This window comes from Clarias gariepinus, chromosome 5, assembly GCF_024256425.1.
Source record: "Clarias gariepinus isolate MV-2021 ecotype Netherlands chromosome 5, CGAR_prim_01v2, whole genome shotgun sequence".
Classification (NCBI taxonomy): Eukaryota; Metazoa; Chordata; class Actinopteri; order Siluriformes; family Clariidae; genus Clarias; species Clarias gariepinus.
This window is the reverse complement of record NC_071104.1, coordinates 11184302-11210436: the sequence shown is the minus strand read 5'-3', so window position 1 is coordinate 11210436 and position 26135 is coordinate 11184302. Positions and strand designations below refer to the sequence as shown.

The window sequence follows — 26135 nt, the reverse complement described above, 5'->3', positions numbered from 1 at the left end:
AAAAAAAAAAATTAAAGGATAGTGGTCATGTTTGCAGATGAAATGTGGTTGAAAAAAATCTTTACCAAAAATCACCAGTGAGTTATTACTCACTCACTTACTCTCACTCATCGTCTATACCGCTTTATCCTGTATTCAGGGTTACCCTGGACAGGGTGCCAATCGATCGCAGGGTACACACACGGCCGAGAATGGAACCTGGCCGGGAATCGAACCCAGACCCTGGAGATGCAAGGCGACAGTGCTAACCACCATATACCCCTGTGCCGCCCAAAGTATTACATTTATTCATTTTCTTTTCCCCCCTGATGGCATGGGAATATTCCAGCACTCATATTGTGAAAGAGAACCACATTTTTAATTGTAATTTTATAATGATGTACGCCATGACCTATACATATTTAAGAGTGTGTTTTATTTTTTTGGTAACACCATTCTGAACGTTATAGTGGGTGTTGTAATTTTTGCAGCTTTTTGTAGTTTTGTAAACGCTGGAAAAGCGAAATCAGCGGCAGTTGTGTGAAAGCGTAATACCAAACAGACAAAACTTATAAATGTGTGATGTGGATGCATGACCTTATCCTAATCAGAGTGCACCAATCACAACTGTTTAAATCCCCTATAATTGAGCTGTGTGGAACTGTCATAATCTAATCCAAATGATTTAGAAACTGGAGAGGATGAGAACGTTTTTACATCTGGAAGAGGTAATAAAATGTTAAGAAATTAGTAAAGTAAAGTGAAATGCTGCCCTACCTTTTCCTCTAAAGATAAAAAGGGAACAGAGGTACTTTCTAAAAGCATCAGTGCCACCTGTCAGTTTGGTGCACGTACCCCTGAGGAGTGTGAAACACGCGGGGTATGGCGTGTTAATGAAGTGATGAAGTGCTCCTTATAACAGAGAATTTTAAAAAAAACAGTTGTGTGCACTCAAATAATTTAATATCACTTTTAAAAAAAAGTGTATATATGGATGATGCCCACAACTCCATGAATGCAGTTTCAAGGGGAAATCTGCACATGATCTGTGGTGCTGTAAGAGCAGAGTTTAATATATTGTTTCCGACACTGTCGGCTATGTCACTGTTTTAAAGTTGCATCTTCGCTGTTACTAAAAAAAAAAGTACAGTAGAGGATTTTTTTTTTTTTTCTATAATATATTTATAATCTTAATAAATAGCTCTTACTCCTACTCCTAAAAGTAGGAACAAAATGGCGTCATTCTAAGAATTTTGGGCCACCTATGAGCAAATTCACATACACACAATTAGAATTTTCACATACACAACTATACAGTACATAAAATGCAGTGAAATGCATGTCTGTCTGTGACCTAAAAAGGAAAAAGTAAAGAAAGGAGGCAAAATGCTAATAGAAAATAATGAAACATAAAATCTACAATTTTGGTACCATAAAATGACGTAAAGTATAAAGTAGAAATATGCAAAGTAGATAAAAATGTAAGAATGTAAGAACAGTATAAATAAACTGTATATAGTATGTGAATGTGCAGACGGGGTGGTCATGGAGTGTGAAATGAAATGATGAGCAGCAGTGCCCTGCTGAAAAAAAACAGCATAGACCAGCATAACTGGTGACCAGCTTGACCAGCAATCATACCAGCATATGTTGTGTTTTGGTGCTGGTATGCTGGTATGCTGGTGACCAGCATAAAGCACATGATAAAAGGTCTGTGTTGTGTTATATAAGGCAAAATGGATAAAACCAAATTTAAGTAGATAAATCGTTTTCTAATTAACCAGACATTTAGATTTAAGGCTAAAACATACAACACACAACAAACCGAAAAGTGTCCCACTCTGTTAAACTAGATGCAAGTGTTAAAGATGAGCTTGTGGGTTTTCTACTTTATTGTGGGTAAGATAGAAAGGATTGGTGCATTTGGTTCAGTTAATTAGGGCTCACTCTGGCAGATTGTTCATTTGAGGCCGATCAGAAAAAAAAAAAACATTTTGTATTCCTTTACATACCACGGGATATGACAGATTTAATTAGTGCTAAAAGGGCAAGTGCCAGGAAGCATAGTCCCATAGCACAGCACTGCCAGGAGATAAATGAGGTATTCCATGCGGACACCAAGATTTAGAGCCAGTTGTCTATGCTTTGCATGATTAATTTGAATTTAGTTACAACAATCCCTTATGATTATTAAGGTCTTTGTGTAGCAGCTGAAATAACAATGCCATTTGCTCATACCAAACATGCATTACCGTCACTCCTGCGCTGCAGAGGAAGCAAGTAAATGATGTATACATAGGGCAGAGTGATTATTTGTTTGGAGAGGAAATACCTCCTGACATCAGGTGGCTAATTATAAATCAAGAGTCGTCATTTTTTTTCGTTGTGGTTAATGTATGGGTCTTCGCCCCGCATTGGTAAACTAGGCGTCGTTCCCTCCTATATTAAGATGCTTTGCTCCAGAGCCCCTATGGGGAGAAACTCCAAAGAGGCAGTGATGCTCCCTCAGGCCCAGCAGAGACGAGCAAAGCGCATTCCATGCCTGTCTTTCTGTCTCGCTCTTTGCTGTACAACTGCCTGCTGATCAGCTCTGACAGAACTGACCTTTCTGGCTCCTGCTTCTTGCTCTTACTGCTCTAAAAAGGCCAAGCCATGCAAGACAGACTGCGCCTGCGCTCCCCTCCGGTGCCACCTCACAGCACAGACAGCCACTCGGGACACAGCTTCGAGCACTCAGGTAGAAAGAAGGCCTTGATCCTACTTCCTCTGAGGATATTACACAACGCGTAAAAAAAAATCACGTATAACCAACAGAATGTACCATCGCTGTTTAACTGAGAGCAAAAGTACAAAAGATGGGGAGCGAAATGTCTGGGGGCAAAATGTCTAGGGATGCCCACTTACAAAAGAAAGGGATGAAAAATTTTACAGTCACTCCTTATGTAGTTGGACAAGCCTTGCTTATTGTCAAAAGAGATTCGTTTGATTTTGACAGTCTTAGAAAAGGTAGAAACGCACTCTGTGAAATATGAAAAAAGGCACAGTTATAAGTAGAGAGAGAGAGAGAGAGAGAGAAATGAATTAATGTTGCAGTTGGCAAAGGGGAGCATGTCGCACTCTCCCATAGACAGGAGGTACTTGGGACTGCAGATATAAATTATACGCCTATAGCCTTGCGGTTTTGGGCTCAGGTCGATTTTTCATCTCCAAATAAGAAATTTCTCGAGCAGGGACGCACCTCGGCCAAGCTATCTCAAGTCGTTTGTTGATTTTTACAATTCTACCTATAAAAGGCTGTCTTTAGGGCAATTACCGAGTCTAATGTGTACCCCATCGGGTTAGTTTTCAGCTGAGCTGCTAATTAAACAAGCATTTGTTTTTGGCAGCAAATAGCTGGAAGCCAAACAATATGAAAAGACTGAACGAGGAAAATAGACTACCTATCTTATAGGCATTAATTCTCCACATAATAATAATAATAATAATAATATGATGATGATGATGATATTTAACAGAATCCAGTAATAGTACCAGACTTTTTTTTTTTTATACACCAATTCATGTAAAAGATAAGCTACTTAACTTTTACCGCCATATTTAGAATCAAAAGATAACTAAAAACAACCCTATTTTCATCTATTTATACGCTGATGACTATGGATTTAATCAACGTCTTCAAACAGAAAAACATTTCACAAAATAATTATGCTCATGCGGATCCCATAAAGATATGTCCTCATAAACCATCAATCAGCCACAACATTAAAACATTGTGTAGGTTCCCCTCGAGCCACAGATCTGACCCCCCGAGGCAAGGCTCCACAAATGCTCTGAAGGTGTGCCGTGGTATCTGGCACCAGGACATTAGCAGCGGATCCTTTAAATGCTGTAAGATGGAATGTGCAGCCTCCATGGATCGGTCCTGCTTGTCCAAAAAAGTCCACGGATGCAGGACCGGACTGATATCTGGGGAATTTGGGGGACAGATCAACAGCCTTGAAATCTTTGCCTTTTAAGCCACTACACAGCAAACTACCTTTTTATCAAAGCCAGCATTTTTTTCAGCAATGTATGCTGTATACATCGGATTGTTAAAATGAACTTATCAGCCTTGATCCTGTCACCAGTTTACGGGTGTACAACTGATAATCAATGTTAATGGTTTGAAGTTTTAATGTCATGGCTGATCAGTTCTTAAGGAAATTTGTGTCTCAAGAGGTTAGGTTGCAGGGCATTCAATAGGAAAATTTAGCATTTTGTAGAAGCCCTGAAAGCTAAAACTACTAAAGCATTTAAACAATATTTGAAGAATTATAATCATTTTTTTTTATTTAAGGTTTCACATGAGCAGCACTAAGTAACATTTTCCCCATTTGTGTGGTCTATTCCAGCCATTGCACATGGATATTGGTGAAAAAAAAGATGTGTGTCTGAGCAAGTTCTGGTTCATCCATACGTTTTCCATACCATGAAAGTGGCAAGAGATACAGGGCACAACCACATTCTCTCGCTGGGCATACACACAAACACACACACCCAATCAGTTCGAGGTGCCATCAATACCTGCAGTTTTTACACATGGTGGAGGAAACCTACCAAGCACAGGGAGAACACCAGAGACCGGAGACAAGATTTAAATCACCATCCCTGGAGGTGCAGGGCAATGTTGTTTAAATAGTTATCTCATCATTAGCAGTGTTTTCTCCCTGCTCCAGTTATTTTACGGATTTCTACGTACTAATTGTTTAGTAAATATTCAGCCATGTCTCTTTATGTGCAGTATGAAACCAAAGTATATTAAAGGTACAGCTACATTCACGTTACCAGCCTGAAATGCCTGTCTAAACACACAAAACGGACATCTGACATTTTTTTTTTTTTTCAGATCGGATCTGAGTTACATTTGTATGTGATTCTAGACCCAATATGCAGCCATCTGACTTGAATGAGAATGGGTAGACTGTAATTGTAATTTATGCTAATTCTTGCCTTTGCGGTTGCATCGGCGCTGATCATTTAGCACTGATTTCATAGCATTGCTAGCAAAAGCTGCTACACCAGCTAAAGTGGGTGTCTGACTTACTTACTTCTTTCGGACACTGATCGCTAACTGCTTGCCATCCTCCAAAGCAACATTTCAAGCTAACAAAGCAACATTTTTTTTTTTTTGCAAAAATGTCCTCCATTGTTTGAAACCTGATGTTTTCATCCAGATGTTTTAACCCAGATGGTGCGAGCAAAGACGTAACGACGTACTGTTTCAGACTCGTCCACATTAGGGTCGGCTAAAAGACGCTTACAATTGTGAATGTTAACCGTCATGACATGCAAATGCGATCAAATGGAAAAAATCAGAATTGCGTGATCTGGCCTGTAAAGAGAACGTAGCCTGAAGCAATTTGTTTAGATTAGGACTCAGCAAATGGGCTAATCGTTGTGACAGAGTGCATTTTCTGACTATTTCTGTGTCACGAGCTGAATTCTGCACTTTCTTGAGGAATCTACATAATGATTTTTATATTTGTCCCTGACACTAATGTGCAGTCAGAACTCAGGAATTCTAAAAAACAAAAAAAAAAAATTTTAAATATTATTGTAGCATTCCTTATGCAAACTCTGTGAAATATACTTTTTTTTGTTAAATTTTCTCAGTTAAATATCTGCTTGTGACCTCTGTAAAATTCATAAAGACATTTTTAATGAATCAACTTCTAAATTCTAAATTCTCAGTTTAAAAACTAACCACGTTTGATTTGATTTTAAATCAAGAGTCTGGAAACACACTTTTTACAGTCATTTTAGAGAATTCAACAGTAGTCATGTAGAATTCTCTTGTTCGTACCGTCGGTTTGACGGTTCCCGTTCAAACTTGTCAGCTGCGAATTAGCTGCACTCGAGTTGTAAAAGTACCGATAATTACACCATGAATTTGCCTGTCAAACTGATGAATTGTGCAATCACTAATGGATAACCTGATGATTTAAGTTTTAGTTGTAGTCCAGTGCTCCTGTTAAGGCTGTGGAAAGACATATTTCTGAGCCACAATCCTTTTTAAGACCGCTAAAGAGCCAAGAACAACCCAAAAACATTTTCACAGAAAACTAACCTGGATAAGCCAATGTCATCAATGAAGCGTACATTAAAAGATCTCATTACGAGACTGTTTTTTTGGACCAAAACAGAACAGATGGTTTTCCTTCACACACTCGTAAATGCGAAAATCTGCACATTCTATACACATTAAACCCTCATTATACACAGTAAACAACTAAAATATCCTTTTAATAGCTCATGTATGCAGACTGGCACTGCCTAAATTATAGATGGGAATACTAGCGTGTGTGCCACAGCTCAGCTTGGCTTTATGATGCCTCATTTAAAGTTCATTACCACGCATTCTCTCCATCATCTAAACAGGGAAAGGTGGCTTGTTGGTTCGGGAAATGTAAGAGGAAACGTACAGCATATAAAAATTGAAATGAACATGAAATATTCAGAGAATTATTTTCAAAACAAAGGGTCTCTGATTTTTGCAGTAAGACATTAATCAGCCATAACAATAATATCACTGACAGGTAAAGTGAATAATGCTCTCACTCATTCTTTATACCGTTTATCTTGTACAAGGTTGCAGGAGGCCTGGAGGATCTCCGGGGACTTAAGGGCACTAGGGCGGGTGCACGCTGGATGAGGTGCCAGTCCGTCATAGGGCATACAAGCATGCACACATTAAGGGCAATTTGGAAATTAACCTAGTCTGCATGTCTTTGGATTGTTGGGGGGGAAACTGGAGAAAACCAACAGAGCATCAACAGGGAGAACATGCACACAGAGAGAGTGAGTGGAGCGAGGCCACAGTGTTAACCACCACGGCTCAAGGGGCAGCAAGTAAACAGTCCGTTTTTGAAGTTGATGTGTCGGCAGCAGGAATAATGGTCAAGCAATGGGGACTGAGCAGCTTTGACAAAGGCCAAATTTAGATGGGTAGAAAACTGGGTCAGAGCCACTCCTAAACAGCAGCCTGGTCTTGTGTGGTGTGCCTGGTCTGTAGAGGTTCAAAGTGATGAAAAGTTAGTGCTGGCTATGATAGAAAGGTTTCAGAACACACAGTGCATCACATCTGGCTTAAGGGGGGCTGTAGAGACCATGCCTCAGTGAGTCAGAGCTATTTGATATTGACCAAATCAATATTAGGCAGGTTTTTTTTTTTATGTTATGGCTAATTTTTTAAACAAAATTATGCCTAATACAATACAATCTAGAAATTTACTGTTGTTACATTCTGCATTACAATTATGAAACAGTACTGTAGTGAAAAAAGACTCACAGAAAATAATGGATATGCAGTAATGCATCTTCTGAACTCGGACAGGATATGGTCATACTGTATTATGAATGATTCTGTAATTGTGTTATAATTGTGCCCTCTAAAGATTACTTCAAATGCATTTTAGAAAAATGCCATATTAAATTTCTTTAATACTCAATAAGCATTTACCCCAGGTGGTCTTGATGATGTATCATTCAGTATTCAGTAACTAATTTACCCTGGTCAGGGGCAGCATGAACCCAGAGCCTATCCCAAAAACACTGGCTATATTCACATTGTTCAATTCTGATTTTTTCGTTCGGCTCAGATTTGCATGTCATGACAGTTCACATTCATAATAAAGAATTACTTTTATCTGACTCTAATGTGGACATATCGTCTCTGAAACAATACACCTGCGCACATTGATACGTCTTTGCCTACATTTTGCCTCCTTCGACTCACACTTCTACTTTTCTACATTCTTTCCACTGGCCACATTCATTTTCCACGAGGTTTTGTTATTTCCTTTGGAATAACTGCTCTACTTCTGTATGTTCCCTTTCAGTTTTCTCATTGCCCCAAATTTTTTAAATCACCAATGTCACTTTCCCTCCACTGACTATTTCCTCCACTGTTCTGCGTCATTGGAATAAAATCCCTGTGCTGCCGGTGCTGACTGATGACATCAACATTGTACACACGCGCAGAGGCAAAATATTGCATGATTTCCGATCTGACGGTTCTCATTTAGGTTTTATGACCACGTATTGTATATATATATATATACAGTAAATATGTGTAGCTGATCTAGGACCATATAGGAAAGTGACTCAGATCACACTCACACATCACATGTTATAAAAAAATAACAGCAGATTTGTGTGTTCAGACTGCCCTAAAAAATTATCACTGTGTCACATTAGAGTGAAAAAAAAACAGATTTAAGTCACTTTAGGTTGATAATGTGAACATACCCACTGTGAGGCAGGAACATGTGCTAAATGGGAAGCCACACAACAACAAGAAAATTGGCCAAATGACTTACTATTTTTAGGAAGTAGGAGGAAACTGGTCAACCCAGAGGAAAATGGCCCATGCACAGAAAAACAGCACGGACAGTAACCCAAGATCTGGATGAAACCGAGGACTCTGGAGCTGCTAGGGGGCAACACTACACACTGTTAATGAAATTTAATAAAGATGCATTAATCCATATTTAGTTGCCTATAGCTAGTAACTGAAGAAAGCATGAAGCAAACAAAAAAAAGAAACTGTGGCATTTTGTCATTTAGTGCCCTGGGATTCTTTAACTTAACAAATTACTATTCGAGATGTACATAGCTTACTGCAATTGAACAAAAAGAAATGGTGGCCTTGACATTATACGGATCTTCTTTGTCTTTCGGCTGTTCCCTTTCAGGGGTCGCCACAGCGAATCATCTGCCTCCATCTAACCCTATCCTCTGCATCCTCTTTTCTTACACCAACTAACTTCATGTCCTCTCTCACTGCATCCATAAATCTCCTCTTTGGTCTTCCTCTAGACCTCCTGCCTGGCAGTTCCAACCTCAGCATCCTTCTACCGATATATTCACCATCTCTCCTCTGAACATGTCCTAACCACCTCAATCTGGCCTCTCTGACTTTATCTCCAAAACATCTAACGTGGGTTGTCCCTCTGATAAACTCATTCTTAATTCTATCCATCCTTGTCACTCCCAAAGAGAACCTCAACATCTTCAGCTCTGCTACCTCCAACTCTGCCTCCTGTCTTTTCTTCAGCGCCACTGTCATTATACGGATATTCATCATTTTTAAAAGCATGACGAATAGGGACAGCTAAGTTATAGTCCAATTGTACATTTTCATCCTGGGAAGAGTGGAAAACTATATATAATGTCTTGGCTATTCATATCATCCACAGTCACTCTGGCTTTGCATTTAGATATAAATTACTAGAGTTAGTACCTGGCATTGAAAATAATCTGATGAGTGTTATTATGTAATCAGTAATATTATGATTTCAGGTTGAAGCCCACGTACATGTCCGTCTTTCTGTATGGCAGAACTCTCTATCTGAAGAACTTAATAACTTATTAACACAAAGAAATTACATTTTGTAAAGTTGAGTATCTTTACAGTTCGGTAATCGTAGAATATGATTGCGGAATCTAAAAAGTAGATCAGAAAAAGATTATGTTTTGTCTTAAAACAACTCCAGTGTGTTAAAATTCACTTATACCACTTCAGCGCTGTTAATTCTAATCCCACAATAAATATTCAGTCTAGCTTTTCAAATGTATATCTATTGGTGCAGGTGTTTGTTTACATTGAGCAAGTAGCTTATTAGTAGCATATTTTAATGCACAGCATTTCATTAAATCCGCATAATGAACATGTCTGTTCATAACATCGCTTTTACTCAACTTCATGCAGATATCTAAGTACAGCAGAAGTTACATTAAACTCTGTCCAGACAGTTTTGTGTGATGACAGACGTACAGAAAATTTTTCTGAGACATGTTTCTGGTCATCCGATGTACAGTATGAAACTTAAAGATCTCTAAAGATTAAAGAGCGAGTTCTGACCAATGTAGAGACAAAGCCAAAATGATTTTATTTATATAGATATATACTGTATATAGAGTTATACAGAGTTTCTTAACCTTCTTAAAGACCACAAATCGTGAAGCATCAGAGAGAAAAATCCTTTTTTAGAAATTCATTGAATTTATATAGACATCTTAAATTTTCCTAACTTTCTCAGGCCAAAAATTCTGAAGCATATGAGACAGGACCGGGCTTTCCTTTTAATTCCCACCAATTTGGCCAGCCAGGAAATCAGGGAACTACTGTATAGGAAGTACAGTTACTATTTATACAGTCTAAATAAGTCAAGAACAAATTGACATCAATCTCCCACGCACACACACACACACACACCCGAGTCGGCTTACTTTTTCCGCTTCGGAGCGCGCTTCTTGTCCATGACGGCTGGAACGCAGTTGGTGAGCTCGGTCCAGTCGGCGTGCAGGCCGCAGCTCCAGCCCGTGGAGAAGCGCGAAAAGAGCCACGACTCGTCACGGCCCGGGCGCCGGCACGCGCACTTCTTCTGTCCGCTCTGGCAGTCGCACGGCCGCTCCAGGCGCATGTTACGCACCAGGTGCCGCCCGAACGTGGTGCCGCCGGTCTTCTGGATGTGCAGGAACACGAGCACGTCGTCGCCCTTCATGTCGAAGTCGACGCGGCGCGCGAGATCGCGCTCGCTGAAGTTGAACTTGGACGCCGCGTCCTGCGCCTGCACGTGCGGCGGCGGCGGCGCCTCGTCCGTTCCAGCCGCGTGTCGCGCTCTCGGGTGGCCGCCGTTACGCAAATGGCACGAGCGGCTGCCCGCTGGACAGATGTACTGGTAGCCGATCATCACGAAAAGCACAGCCAGGACCGGGATCAGCACCAGTTTATTGGGTTTATCGTTCATGGTAACGACAGGGGACTGTTCCCGCGACGAGGATGAATCATTATCCATTTCACCAGACCTTCTTCCCTGAAGACATCATGCATTTATACAGGAAGGGAGGGATGAACAATAATAAATAAATAAAAAGACCCATGCTACATGTTGATACAGTCAGGTCCGTCTTCTGCATCCATCCGACAAAGTTTGAAAACGAGCAAAAGAGAGCTGAGCCGTAAATAAACGCGTGATCCCTCCGAACCGCTTACATAAACGCGTGTGCGCGCAACAAAGTGTCAGAGGGATCGATCGGATTCGCTCCCTGTGGTGAAAACGCTGCAATGTTTCTCACATCACATCACATCATCCCGCTCATCGCCGCTCGTTCATCCTAAGAGCATCCTGCATGTCCTGAGCTCAGCGTCTCCTCCAGCCCAGGAGTCCAGCACTGCCTCGCCAAGTCTCCGGGGTTGCCAGATCGGGATGGGTTAATCATACTGGGAAGGAGAAAACACACAGCTGAATTGTGAACTTACTTCATGAATCCTTTAATTTTCTCGATATTTTCAATGTAACGTGAAACAGACTGGGACATGAAAAAAAATTCTACATTTTGGAACATTCCAGCTACTAACCTAAAGGTTTACATTACACCTTTGCAATGTAGATTTTGTTTTTAAATGACCCAGCTGTTAAGTTAGTTTCAGTAGTATTATTAAAAGATTTTTTTTTACACTTGATCCATCCATCCAACTAGGAACCAGTGGCGACTAATGTATTTATTCCCATTTTAACAACCGACACACACACTCTTTATACCACACCAAACCCCAGGTGGGAATCGAACCTAGACCATGAAGTTGCAAGGCAGTGCTAGCCACTAAGCCGCCATACCGCATTACTGTATATGGACAAAAGTATTTGGCCAGAATAGTTTATTATTGAATTCAGGTATTTTAACCCTTAATCAGGCCCCTTATCCCCAGTAAAGGGAAATCATAATCCTTTAGCATACCAAAACATCTAGAAAAATGCTCAGCTTTTGTCTTTGTGGGAACAGTTTGGTGATGACCCCTTTCTATTCCAACATGACTGAGCAAAGCAAGGACTTTAAAGACATGGTTTGATGAGTTCAGTGTGGAAGAACTCGACCAGCCCGTACAGAGAGCCCTGTACTTCTAGCACCCATCTAGCACCTTTGGGATGAACTTTAACAGAGATCGCGAGCCAAGCCTGCTCTATAGAATGAATGGACATGAATTCCCACAGAAACAGTCCAAAATCTTGTGGACGGTCTTCCAAGAAGAATGGAAGCTGCTATTGGTACAAAATAAAAAGGGACCGACTCTGTATTGAAGTATATGAATTTGGAAACATTGCATTGCATGGCATTGCAGGTTTGGCCAAATACCTATTTGTCCATATAGTGTATTACTGAATGTTCTATCATGAATAATGCCATAATTGTGATTAATGGCAGCTATCAGAAAAGATATTTTGTACAGAAAATTACACTTTTTAAAGTGTATTTCTTGCATAATTGCATAATGTGTGTAACTTTATTTCTGTATAAATAGATTTCATTTCTGTGCATGGCAGTTAAAAATCTAAAGAGCTTTAATAATATATAAATGGTTTATTGAATGCAGGGTTGCAGGGGGCCTACAGCCTAGGCAGGGTGCCATTACAGTGTATGGAATACACATGATACATTTACACACCCAGTCATACACCATGGATTATTTGGAAACATTAATCTTTCTTCGGTGGGTTTCTCACTTACCATGTACTGTAGAAGGCCTGGGTTCCAATCCCAGACAAGGTTCAAACTCCAGCCACTGGGTGCAGTGCTGGTCCTGGATAAGATAAGAGGGCTGTGTCAGGAAGGGCATTGGGTGTAAAACCTTTGGCAAGTTTTGCAGATCAGATGGTCAGCTGTGGCGACCCCTCAGTGGGAGCAGCAGAAAGACTAATGAACTGTGAGGAAAAGTCCCAGAGAGAACATTCATGCTTTAAACCTATACCTCTGGGACAACAGTGCTACAAACAGGATATATCACTAACATTATTAATATAAAAAACAGTTGCTGGATATATATATTTTTTAAAAATCTGCTACAAGCAGGACGATTGCATTTTAAAAACAATCACGAGGCTGGATTATAACTTATTAAACCAACATGTTGGTTTGTTACCGATTCGACATAAATAATTAACCACAAAACTCAACTATATGCAACACCTCTACTCTGGCATGTAGAATGAAGTAGCAGTGCAACTTGATTTTATTCTTCATGACAATAGCCAGGTTTTCACCATATGAGCCAATTAGGCTGATTAGAGTGTAGAAGTTTATACCACATTATAATCTCACAGTGTGAGCTCTGTTATGACGCTTGTCTAAAACTGCGATAATGTTATCTCCATGTCAGATTGTACAATGAAGATTCTAGACCTACAATTGATTTAATGAAAGTCTAAATAATATAATTATGTTTTGTCACACTCGATGTGCCAGAAAGCATAAAACACTTTCATGTTGTCATAACAGTGTATTTGAACACAGCTTTTGTGTCCTATTTAGCTCGATACATCCTAGGATGCTGTGTTCCATAGTGATGGGATAAGTTTTAATCATTTTAATGATCAAAATGAACGAATCTTTTTTTGAGTCATTTAGTTCAGTTTGTTCTTTTGTTCAGAAATAAACTCAGTGTTACTGGTTTTAGTTCCAGTAATGAAAATATTACAATGCAGCAACAGTAAGCACATATTATGATAAACAGAACGAGCAGCTCACCTCTCATATCTTTTGATCCGAGTCGTTCGTTCTTTTGAATCTATTGCACTGCATAGCGTCTATGGAAGTCACATGACAAAAGAACAAATGACTAGGACTAGAAGACTCATTGAGAAGAATCGCTCAATTCTGTTTCCTGTGTACTGCACTGCATAGCGTCTGTGGGAGTCACGTGACAAAAGAATGAACGACTCGGACCAAAGACTCAAAGGTAACTACTCATTTCTGTTTCCTGTTCATAACATACAGTATGGAGGTTTTGTGATGCTTTGAGTAAAAAAATGAACGAATTTCTCTCCGAGACTACTCGTTCTGCTGAGTCACGTTAAAAACCCATTCAAAAAGTACGAATCGTTCCTGAATGACTCAGTAAAACTCAGCAGCTCATTTCATTTTATAAAACTGCACAAATTGTTCCTTAGACTATAGTTAAAGCAAAGGCTTGTTACACCAATTATTGGCTTTGTTTTATTATTAGTTTTTATAGTACTTTTTTGAATATAGAAACTTTTTTTTAAAGACTCTACAACAGTTATTCGCATGTGTCAAGACTTTTGCACAGTACTGCATGTGGCTGTCCCATGAGTTTCACATCATCCTGAGCCAAATTTGAGATTTAAATCAAAGCCTTTGTCATCGGCTGTCTTTGGTCTCAGTGGTGCTAAACCGGCCGCCAGGGAGCATGTCACGTTATGTGTCATCAGCTCCACTGATCTCCACTCACAACAAAAGGCTTAACTTTATGATGTGTTTTTTTTTTTTTTTTCTTTCCTGCAACAGAAAAATCAGGCTGAAAGTTTTACCCTGCAGCCCTGGCTTAGATTTCACCTAGGGATTTTTTTTTTCCTTATGGGGTCTAAGATTTCTTGTGTCGGCCTGGCTGTATGAATAAATCATCATCTTATATACCACTTTATTCTGTAAATAATATCTCAGGAGACTTAAGACACAAGGTTTGGGGACACCCTGGATGAAGTGCTAATCAATCACAGGGTTCAATCCACTCGCACAATGTGGTAACGCCAATTAGCCTAATCTGAATGTTTTTGGACTGTGGGAGGAAACCGGAGTACCCGGAGAAAACCCAACAAATACGGAGAGAACCTGCACACAGACCACGAGGCAGGGATCGAATTTGGAACCTAGAGGTGCAAGGAGACAGAGCTAACCACTAAGCTACAGTGCCAAACTGTATTAATAAATGCAAAAGATTATTATATGACTACTTCATAAATCAGATGCATTTAAAACCAAAATTATAATGTGAATGGAACGCCAAAGTGGTAATTGGTTTAGTAGTCCAGGAGATCAATTTGAGTCTGTTATATTTGGGAAACCTGCTTTAAATGAACTTTTTCAGATATGGCTTGTTGGTGCACTGGGTAAAGCTACCTGACGTATCCAGTGTCCAAATTTTAACTCTGAGCCTGGGTTCCTGTCAAGTTTTACACAGGCTCCCTCTGGGTTTTCGTCACATTTTCCTCCTAAAACACAGAGCGGCTGTTCCAAATTGCCCCTAGGTGTGAATAAAAGTGCCCTCCGATCTCTATTCAGTGTAAGCCCCAGATCCAAAACAGCTCAGACTAGGGAATACTTTGCCATCAGACGTATTTATGAAAAAAATATATATTCATTGTTTAATTGGGGTGACTTTTGCCATTTTAGTCCGGCATGTCCAGGGATTGTGTAACGTACCGTACCTGAGCGTTGTATGGGGACCAAGAGACACAGGACAATAAGCATCATCAAAGTACTGTATATTTCCAGAGCTTTTTTTTGTGACTTGCTGACTTCCATCACATACTCTATCTACAGAAATACAAACTGCACTTTTTTCAAAGGAAATTTTTTTTTCAATGGATTGAAAAAAAAAATTGTGAAAACACTGATCTGGTCATATCCTGTAGCACAAGGGAGGCGTGGCGAGCATATCTGCCAGCTGCTGTCTACTTTGTGCCTAATGGTGAGCAACAGCATTATCTAGTTGTTGTGCCAAGTGGATTTTATTGCTATTTAAATTTGGCAATCCCTCACTCAAACTGCAGCTAATATGTTGTGCCAATGTGATAATGGAGCGTAATTGATGAGTGGAGTGAAAGGAGTAGGAAAATTTTATTACCATGACGAAGGGGCACAACTCCATCCTGGAGGGATGTCTAATCGCTGCTTAGTGATTTTTCCTATACAAAGACAGATGAACCAGTTCATTACTAGGATCAGAATGTGTCTTCGAGCAGGAAAATTGCCAAACAGTTGTGGAATCTGATCCTTAATCACAGAGCAACAAATAAGGTTAAGCTTTGGCTTTTCAATGTCCAAGTGTGTAAGAATTTCTAAGATGACCAAAGTTAAAGGTTTTCGACGGGGTTTTGTCAGAAGTAGACGGGGATAATTCTTGTTTGGTTTCAGACCAAGGATATTTCTTAATATTGTGTTGTCTGTACTTGTCTGTGTCCTTGCAAAACTTTTCAGAAATAAAGAGGACATAGATTTATTATTATTATTATTATTATTATTATTATTATTATTATTGTCATCATGTTGCCAAGGAAAAAAAAAAACAACAACAAAGGCTGAGCCATAGTGTATGAAGGTTTGCAATGGTACAAAAAAATATGACCTTTAAAAAAAATCCTGGTAAGCGTGTGCATGCAAGTTATGAGCCTCTACGGCTTCATGTGGGAGCTCATTCTTCACTTCCCCGAGAGCACTGCCACCCTTATGATGGTCAGTGCTCCATGAAATAAAAATCTCACAGTTCCAGCTCTTGAAAAGCCGTAACTCCAAAGAAATTAATCAATTTGTTCCGAAATGTTCTTAAAGAAACAGAAAGGTAATATTGTAAAAAATGCAGGGAGCATCATTATTTTTTAAGGCCAAGATGTTTTTTCATTATGCAAACAAGAAGAAAGCAGAAAGCAGGTAGACATTTACATCTAAACATCAACACCTCTCTGTGGCTTTATCCCCAAGGAAATCCTGTGAAAAATTGTAGCGCAAGGTATACTATATGGAAATATGCAACCTAGATTTTTGGGATTGTCAAAATAGCTTTAACACAGACAGCCACCAGTATTTGCACTTTTTCACTACATGAACTAGTAAACATACTATATACAGTATATATACAGACATATACTGTATACAGATAAGGTTACTTGGCATTCCCAAATTGCCCAAAGTGTGTGTATGTTTGTGCCCTGCGATGGATTGGCACCCCGCCTCGCGCCCTAAGTCTCCTAGGACAGCCTCGAGGCCCCCCGCGACCTGTATACAGAATTGAGCAGTATTGATAACGAGAGAGATAGAAACACCTTTTAAGAGATATTTTTATTTTCGAGATGCTCTTGTTTTTTTTAGTTATCCTACATTCTATCATGAATAACGTCATAACTGTAATTAATGTCAATTCCCGAAAAAGATGTTTTGTATAGATAAAGATAGGGTGCCATTACTTTGCAGGGCTCACACATCGATACATTTGTGTGTGAATGCTTGTGTGAATGTTGACCAGAGGTCCTACCACGGTCATTAAATGGGAACAAATATATAATCGCCATTGGCTTCCACGGTCTCTAGATGGATGGATATACTATTTTATTTTATTTATTGAATGTTCTTCACATGCTTTGTGGGTTTGCTCCAGGCACTCCGGTTTCCTCCCACAGTCCAAAGACATGCAGGTTAAGCTAATTAGTGTTCCTAAAGTGCATATAGTTTGTGTATGTATCATGTGGTAGATAGGCACCCGGTGCAGGGTGTGTCTTTGTTTATTAATATACATAATAATTAACAATGATAATATTAGTTTAATATTTAACCACTTTTTATAATATTTTCCAATAATCAAAAAACATTCCTAATAATTATTTCCATGGTAACGATCATTCACACAAGGCGGCACGGTGGTATAGTGGTAAGCACTGTTGCCTTGCACCTACAGGGCCTACAGGGTGTTTGATTCCTGACCAGGTTCAATTCCCGTCTCTGTGTGCATGCTGGGTTTCCTCCGGGTACTCCGGTTACCTCCCACAGTCCAAAGATCTGCAGGTTAGGCTAATTGACGTTCCCAAATTGCCCGTAGTGTTTGAATGAGTGTGTGTATGTGTGTGTGCCCTGAGATGGATTGGCACCCGGATCGTGCCCTAAGTCTCCTGTGATAGGCTCCAGCCCCCCCACAACCCTGAATACAGGATAAAGTGATAAAGACGATGACTGAGTGAGAGAGATCAGTCTTACTGACTTATAGAAATAAATTATTATCAAATTTACAATACATTTTCAATATTTGGGAAACTGCTGTGGCATAAAAGCAATATGTGAGGCCTGTGTGAAAATCTCCTTTGAAACCCCTGACACAGCGCTGAGAGACACTCAGGGAGGCTATTATTTTAATGTGAAGAAGAATTAATACTCATCGGGCACCCGGCTTTTAGTACATTGTTCTGAGGGCCACTTGGAAAAAAAAACTAACAACAACAAAACACGTCCAAATGTTTATTGGACAGTGCACCTTGATGACATCTCCATATGATGATTGGGAGATGCCCCAAAAAGCCAGAACCATGTAACCAACTGCCAATTACTGAAATGGTCATGGACATGACTGACATCTCAAACATGTTGCTGACAGTTAGATTTGGATCAGTGATACAGCAGTGGTATAGACTCATAGTGCACTTAGTATACTAGTATACTTTAATCTTCATGGGATGGTATATTTTTCAAGTCTACTTTCATGCTTAAATCTTGCACCCTATCACACCCCAAAGGTGTTCTAATGAATTCAAATCAGACGCCTGTGAAGGCCATTAAAGTACAGTGACAACATACATATCGATCGATTTGGTGTTAAAAGTGTAAGATCAAAATATTCTCCACAACATCACAGAACCTCCACCAGCCTGGACTTTTGATAGCCTGAGGCAGGTTTGGGCCATGGATTCATGCTGTTGGTGCCAACGTTTGATCATCTGTGTGCATCAGCAGAAATTGAGATTCACCAGACCAGTTTACATTTGTCCAGTCTTCAAGTCTCCAGTTTTGGTGATCCTGTTTCCACAGCAGGCTCAGCGTGCTATTCACTGGATGTGGCCTTCATGGGTTGTAAATAATCCACCTCAAGGTTTGATGTGTTGTGCATTCTTAGATCCTTTCCTGCTTATCAACATTGTACGGGGAGATTATCTGTGATGCTGTAGACTTTCTGTCTGGTCATTCGACGTTGATCTCTCTCATCAATGATTCGATTTCCTCCACTCACTGGATTTTTATATCTTTACAGCAACATTATTTGTGGACACTTTAGAGACTGGTATATGTAAAAATCTCAGGAGAATAGCTGTTATAGAAATAAACTCGCAGGCTCATACAGATATCTGCATGATTTTATGCATTCGATGCTAAAACATAATTGACTAGATAATTGCATGAATGAGTAGGTCTGTAGGTGTTCCTAAAAAGGTGTTCAGTGAGTGTATCATGTTATTTTATCTTTATTTAAAGTTTGAAGATAAATGACTCTGCTCAATATTAAGACTTTAGCCAACGGAAGCTCAGTGATTGGACTGCTGAGTGGAAGGTTCCAGGTTCCAACCTCACTACCATCAAGTTGCTCCATTGGGTCCTTGAGCAAGGCCTTGAATCCTCAATGAGATAAAAATGTAAGTTGCTCTGGACAAGGCCATCTGCCAAATGCTGCAAATGTATTTCTGACCCAGACGTGGAGACAATTTTCATACAATATCCAATAGGCATTGGTGGTTCAAGAGGTTGAGGCTCTATGTTGCTAAATGGAGTTTGGATTGAAAGCCCTGCCACTCACAGGTTGCCACTGTTGGGTCCTTGGTCAAGACAATTGATTTTACATACCATGCCACACAGCCACTGCATGCTGTGACATTTAAGTTTGCGCCAGGTCAAATTATCCGATGCCATGATCACTATCACCAATCTAAGAAAACATAAGGACAACATAATAAACATTGAGTACTTAACCAATCATTGTTTTATCTTAAATACAGCCTGGAGCCTATCCCAAGAGACTTTGGGCACAAGGCGGGTTACAGTATGGACAGGTTGCCAATACATCGCAGGGCACATACACACTATGGCTTTGGGAACACCAACTTATACCTAATCTGTATTTCTTTAAACTGCAGGAGGAAACAGGTATATCTGGAAGAAGAGAGGGAGGGAATCGAACCCTTGCCCTCTGGAGGTTCGAGGCCATAATGCTAACCAATATACCATCATGCCACCCATATCAAACCAATTGAATATTTTTGTATTCTCTTTGGGGTTAAAATTTAATACAATTTTGTCCTGTTTTGTCGAATGTTTTAATTATAAATGACAATTTCACTCCATTCAGGTTTAAATATTACTTTGTGTTTCTGTATATCAGATGTAAAGTGTGACCGGACTGTTTTTTCTACAGCTATTTCACACTTGTTCCAGCTTGTGGATTAGTCCAGCAGTTCTTCCATCACTGACAGTTTGTTCAACAACTCTGTGATTGAATTAAATTCTGCACCAATTGTAAGTCGTTTTGCAGAAGAAGAAAAAAACATCTGGCAAATTAATCATCGTGTTGAAATGTTTGCATGTGTTACAAACAAAATGAGCATCTGTTTATTTTTAATATATGGTGTACATCTGCTGTGTTACCTACTATTACCTTGATGCACTAATCAAAAGAATACTGAGAACAATTTCTTTTACTGCAAATTTATTGAGCTATATAGATGCATTACCTATTCTAGGTCCGCACTTGGTTAAGATCTTCCCGAAAAAAATGTACCCTTGAGGGCACCACCTCAGTGACATCCATTTAGTATCTTTTTTCTTCCCTCACTGTGTTGAAATTCCTATGCAGTTGACGATTTTGGTATTCTGTGCGTGATTCCAAGACTTTCAGCCAAGCTACATTTTGCCAAGCAGTAAGAAAAATAGTCCTGGCAGTACTCACTATTCATGCCTTCATTCTTAGATTTCCCTCTGGTCATGCATCAGCGAATACCATTAAGCAGGTTTTCTATGAAATCTTACGCTGTTCTTAGCAGAAATGCTCTCGAAAACCTCTGACATGTTCCCTGTATTTACAAAGAACTAAATTTTAGACGCTTTATTAAAATTAACCTAAAGTCTATTAACTGCTTTTGTAAACAAAACATCATCCAGCATCACAGTACTACTCTAATTTATTGAAAATATGTTAAAGCAGTACAGTGATGCTGCAGGATGTTTTGGTAATTACTGGAAATTGGTTTTACATGAAGCAGCACATTGATCAGTGGTTATCACTGTTGCCTTACACTTCCAGGGTTGAGTGATCGAATCTTGCCTCTGGTCCTGTGTGCATGTCCTCCCTGTGCTTGGTGGAATAGGTTGATTTTCCAAACTGCCCATAGTATGTGATTGGGTATAAGAGGGTGTGTGTGTGTGTGTTTGCATCCTGTGATGAGTGAGTTGACTCTGTGGACGCTGCACAGGATAAGCAGTATAGATAATGGATGGATAGGTTTATATGAAAACCACAAGATTTGCCACCCCCAGGCCTGATTACTGCCAGACCTGTTGAATCAAGAAATAACTTTACTAGAATCTGTCTGACAAAGTGAAGCATGCTAAAAGATCTAATAAAGCAACCTGATCAAAGGAAATTCAAAAAAAGATAAGAAACAGAGTAATTAAATTGTATCAGTCCGAAAAGAATTACCAGGCCATTTCTAAGGCTTTGGGACTCCAGTGAACAACAGTGGGAGTCAATATCCATATATGGAGAAAAATTGGAATGGTGGTGAAAATTCCCAGGAGTGGCAGGCTTACCAAAATGACTCTAAAAAAAAAAGCACAACTACGACCCATCCAGGAACTGATAAAAAGAACCCAGAAGAACAAGCCTCACTCGCCTCAGTTAAGGTCAGCGTTCATGTTTCAACAATAAGAAAGACTTTGTTGGCTTTGTTGGGCTGAGTTTGTTTAATATTAAAATTTTCATATTAAAAGTTCTCAACTGTTTAGGCATTTAAGCATGACCTCGTTCGCATGGAATTAAATTGCACACTCATAAACGTGTTTTTAAAAATGTACAATACCATCTGCTGAATTTTGGAATGAACAAAAATTTGAAGGTGTGAGATTGTGTTTATTAAGTAGATTTTAATTTCATACTCATAAGCGCATATTAAAAAATGTACAGCGCCATCTATTAAATTTTAAGATGAATCGATGATTTTTTCAAGGTTGATTTTTCAGGTTCATCTTGATGTGTTCTATTTTTCATGTTACATCCTCCCAAAAAAAAATTTCACAAACACCTATAATGCACAGATATGCCAACTTTACAGTTTAATTATATATATATAAGCGTTTGCGATAACTTTTACAGCGCTCTGGAGGAATTTTGGCCCACTCATCTTTGCAGAATTGTTGTAATTCAGCTTTATTTGAGGGTTTTCTAGCATGAACCGCCTTTTTAAGGTCATGCCACAACATCTCAATAGGATTCAGGTCAGGACTTTGACTAGGCCACTCCAAAGTCTTCATTTTGTTTTTCTTCAGCCATTCAGAGGTGGATTTGCTGGTATGTTTTGGGTCATTGTCCTGCTGCAGCACCCAAGATCGCTTCAGCTTGAGTTGACGAACAGATGGCCGGACATTCTCCTTCAGGATTTTTTGGTAGACAGTAGAATTCATGGTTCCATCTATCACAGCAAGCCTTCCAGGTCCTGAAGCAGCAAAACAACCCCAGACCATCACACTACCACCACCATATTTTATTGTTGGTATGATGTTCTTTTTTCTGAAATATTCTGTGTTACTTTTACGCCAGATGTAACGGGACACGCACCTTCCAAAAAGTTCAACTTTTGTCTCGTCGGTCCACAAGGTATTTTCCCAAAAGTCTTGGCAATCATTGAGATGTTTTTTAGCAAAATTGAGACGAGCCTTAATGTTCTTTTTGCTTAAAAGTGGTTTGTGCCTTGGAAATCTGCCATGCAGGCCGTTTTTGCCCAGTCTCTTTCTTATGGTGGAGTCGTGAACACTGACCTTAATTGAGGCAAGTGAGGCCTGCAGTTCTTTAGATGTTGTCCTGGGGTCTTTTGTGGCCTCTCAGATGAGTTGTCTCTGCGCTCTTGGGGTAATTTTGGTCGGCCGGCCACTCCTGGGAAGGTTCACCACTGTTCCATGTTTTTGCCATTTGTGGATAATGGCTCTCACTGTGGTTCGCTGAAGTCCCAAAGCTTTAGAAATGGCTTTATAACCTTTACCAGACTGATAGATCTCAATTACTTTTGTTCTCATTTGTTCCTGAATTTCTTTGGATCTTGGCATGATGTCTAGCTTTTGAGGTGCTTTTGGTCTACTTCTCTGTGTCAGGTAGCTCCTAGTTAAGTGATTTCTTGATTGAAACAGGTGTGGCAGTAATCAGGCCTGGGGGTGACTACAGAAATTGAACTCAGGCGTGATAAATCACAGTTAAGTTATTTTTTAACAAGGGGGGCAATCACTTTTTCACACAGGGCCATGTAGATTTGGATTTTTTTTCTCCCTAAATAATAAAAACCATCATTTAAAAACTGCATTTTGTTATCTTTGACTAATAGTTAAATGTGTTTGATGATCAGAAACCTTTTTTTGTGACAAACATGCAAAAGAATAAGAAATCAGGAAGGGGGCAAATAGTTTTTCACACCACTGTGTATATATATATATATATATATATATATATATATATATATATATATATATATATATATTAGACTAAATATACACAGTTAAATCCCCATTGTTGATTTGGCATTTGAGACCAACTGGACTCATATAAACAGGTGCTGGATGTTAATTCAACACTGAGGAGATTCCATGTGTTGCCACATGTATAGGATCCAGTACCAAAAGTGAAAAATTCGAAAGAGATTTGCCTCCATATGATTTTTAATATCAGAAAAGAAACCTCAGGCAGTTGAGTGTGCATGCAGTATCCATTTATCAGTTAGGATTTTTAGCCTTCTTTAGGCTGTTATCCTGACTCCATAATGAAACTAGGGCTACTAGTCCTGGGGAAATTCAGGACTCATGTTTGGAATGATGCTAATACTTGGACAGAAAAAACTGAAGTGAATGGATACTTGGATCTTTATCTGGAAGGGGAAATGTTATTAGACTTCTGTGCAAACTGTGGATTGTCAATGACATATTTTTGTTCCGACACAGGACTTATTTGTGCATTTGGTTTCAGGGTATGGTATGGTTTATGTGTAATTAACCTCAGTTCTCTGGACAGAGACCCTTGGTCAACCCAGGGTACCCCTAGCAATTTTATACAAAAGTAAGTTTTTGTCTACTAAAACTATAGGTGCATACATTTATTACTATATAACCACATTGGTTATAGATACAAATGTCTAATCGTAGGTATTATACAGTATAGACTAACCAATTTAAAATAGTTAGTACAGTGGATATAGTGATATCTTCAGCAGACATGTAGTTTTTCAGGAATAGAACTTTTGAATTAAAATTTGAAAGCTTGTCAGATGAAGATGAAAAGGAAGAATTGACTCTAGTTTTACCAGAAAGACTTTTAACACAAATGTACATGTCTGTAAAAAAAAATTATAAGTTAAGTCTTTATTTGTAATATGGTACAATTTAAAGTTGTAAGTTGCATAAAGTATATATGTGTGTGCACCACTATAATTTCAGCAAACATTTTAATATATCTTTTCAAAGGACAATACTATAGAAATGACACTTGGATATATTTAAGAGTAGTCAATGTACAGCTTGTAACTCAACAGTCAACATACAGCCATTATTGTCAAAATAGCTGGCAACAAAAGCGAGTACACCCTAAGCTGTACATCTTTAACCATGCAAAGTCACATGTCCTATTCATCATGTTCATGTGTTCGTCAGTGTAAGGTATTGGTATAAGGTATATGTGACAAGTAATCTGGACTGAAAAAAATATCCAGCCTGATCTACTTAAAAAAATTAAGGTAACTTTTTGCATCGGATAATTATGTAGTTCAAGCAAGACTATTCTTAGTATTTACTACTTACATTTCTTTATGTAAAAAATATTTTTTGCTAGTAAAGTCTACTTAATTTTTTCTAGTAAAGTCTATTTAATTTCACAAGTAAATCCTACTTAATTTAATAATTTCCCTAGTCATTCTTTTGTGTCCATGCTACTTAACTTTAAGAGTTTCAAATATGTATTTTTAATTGAAATTTAACTATTTTTTTTAGTTTCCACATTACTTGGAGTGGGGCCTACTTTGTTTTATTTTTAAATGTCCTAGTCTCATTTTAAAGTTATATATACTCACATTATCTAGTTAGGCATTTCTTATATGTTATAGTTAAAATACTAGTTGTGTAATTTTGTACTTTGAAATGCAACTTCATCCAGCACAAAACTTGAAGTAAGAACCACCCTAAAACATACTGGGTAAATATTGCTGGGTTAATTTAACCCAGCAAAATTGGTTATTTGTTTAACCCAGCAAGATGGGTTAAATATTTAACCTAAATGCTAAGTCACATTTAACTATAATGCTGGGTTAATTTTACCCAGCAAAATGGGTTATTTGTTTATTGTGAATCAGTAAAAAAAAAAAAAGAATTAAAAAAATGTCTATTAAACAGTTAAAATACTTTGATATACTGGTCTATTACAAAAAAACTTCCAAGTTTTGCAAACCATACATATATGCAATAAACATCATACTATTAAATGTTCTTAAAAAAAATATTTATTTTTCAAAAGCACAAGAACAGATAATCAACAGCAACATCATTACCATACTATTACTTACAAGGGCAGAATGGAGTAATTGCACAAATAGGCTGAGGCAGCTTCTACAGAGCAGGATCTCTGTGACTCCAAATATCTTTTTTGCAGAACAAAACTATCCAGCCCTGGTCTCATTTTAACATACAAACACTGTCTATGACTTTTTAAGTAGGCCTCGCTATTTCATAGCAACATTACAAAAAGTCCTATACAGGAGCACACTCCTTTGGATAGTTAATGTCAAAAATATAAAATGCCTTTAAGCACACATCAATCGCCCCAAGTAGTGTGCATTGCTCCAGAGCCTGTCCCACCAGAATGACGAATGCCTAAGAGCAGCGCTGGTCATTTTCTCCCAACGTCAGGATGTAGGGTACGGCCTTGACCCTTCAGCCTGCTGGAGGTATTTCACCATGTTGGTTCCAACCTTAGAAAGAAAAAAAAATGAAAGAAAGTAAACAATTTTGTTGAATAGCAAGGATTAAACTGAATAAAACTATTAATTTAGTGTGTAATAGGATTGATACTAAATAAAAAATGACAAAGCTGTCCAATAAGATAAGGTATAGGTAACCTGAAACAAAAACATGGAGACAGCTACTACCAAAAATAAAACAGCAAAATAAGCATGGCAAGTCTAAGCAAGTCTTTTTATATGTCAGACTAGTTGATCTTGTGGTCTGCGTTGATTTTAAGCTAATTACCGAAAAAAATGTCATAGCTGGGGTCATACTGGCACAGTCACCCAAATATTAATACTTTCATCTAGTAGTTACCTGTT

The 26135-nt window shown here is 38.8% G+C and overlaps 1 protein-coding gene across 1 annotated transcript in view; it reads right to left on the bottom strand.

Moving 5' to 3' along the window:
• Positions 1 to 10808, bottom strand: part of hs6st3b (heparan sulfate 6-O-sulfotransferase 3b) — an 85162-nt gene extending 74354 nt beyond the window's left edge. Inside the window, exon 1 of the mRNA XM_053496798.1 lies at positions 10249 to 10808. Within this exon, the coding sequence (XP_053352773.1) occupies positions 10249 to 10769 (521 nt within the window). The 5' untranslated portion in view covers positions 10770 to 10808. The remainder of the gene's footprint in view (positions 1 to 10248) is intronic.
• Between the last annotated feature and the right edge of the window lie 15327 nt (positions 10809 to 26135).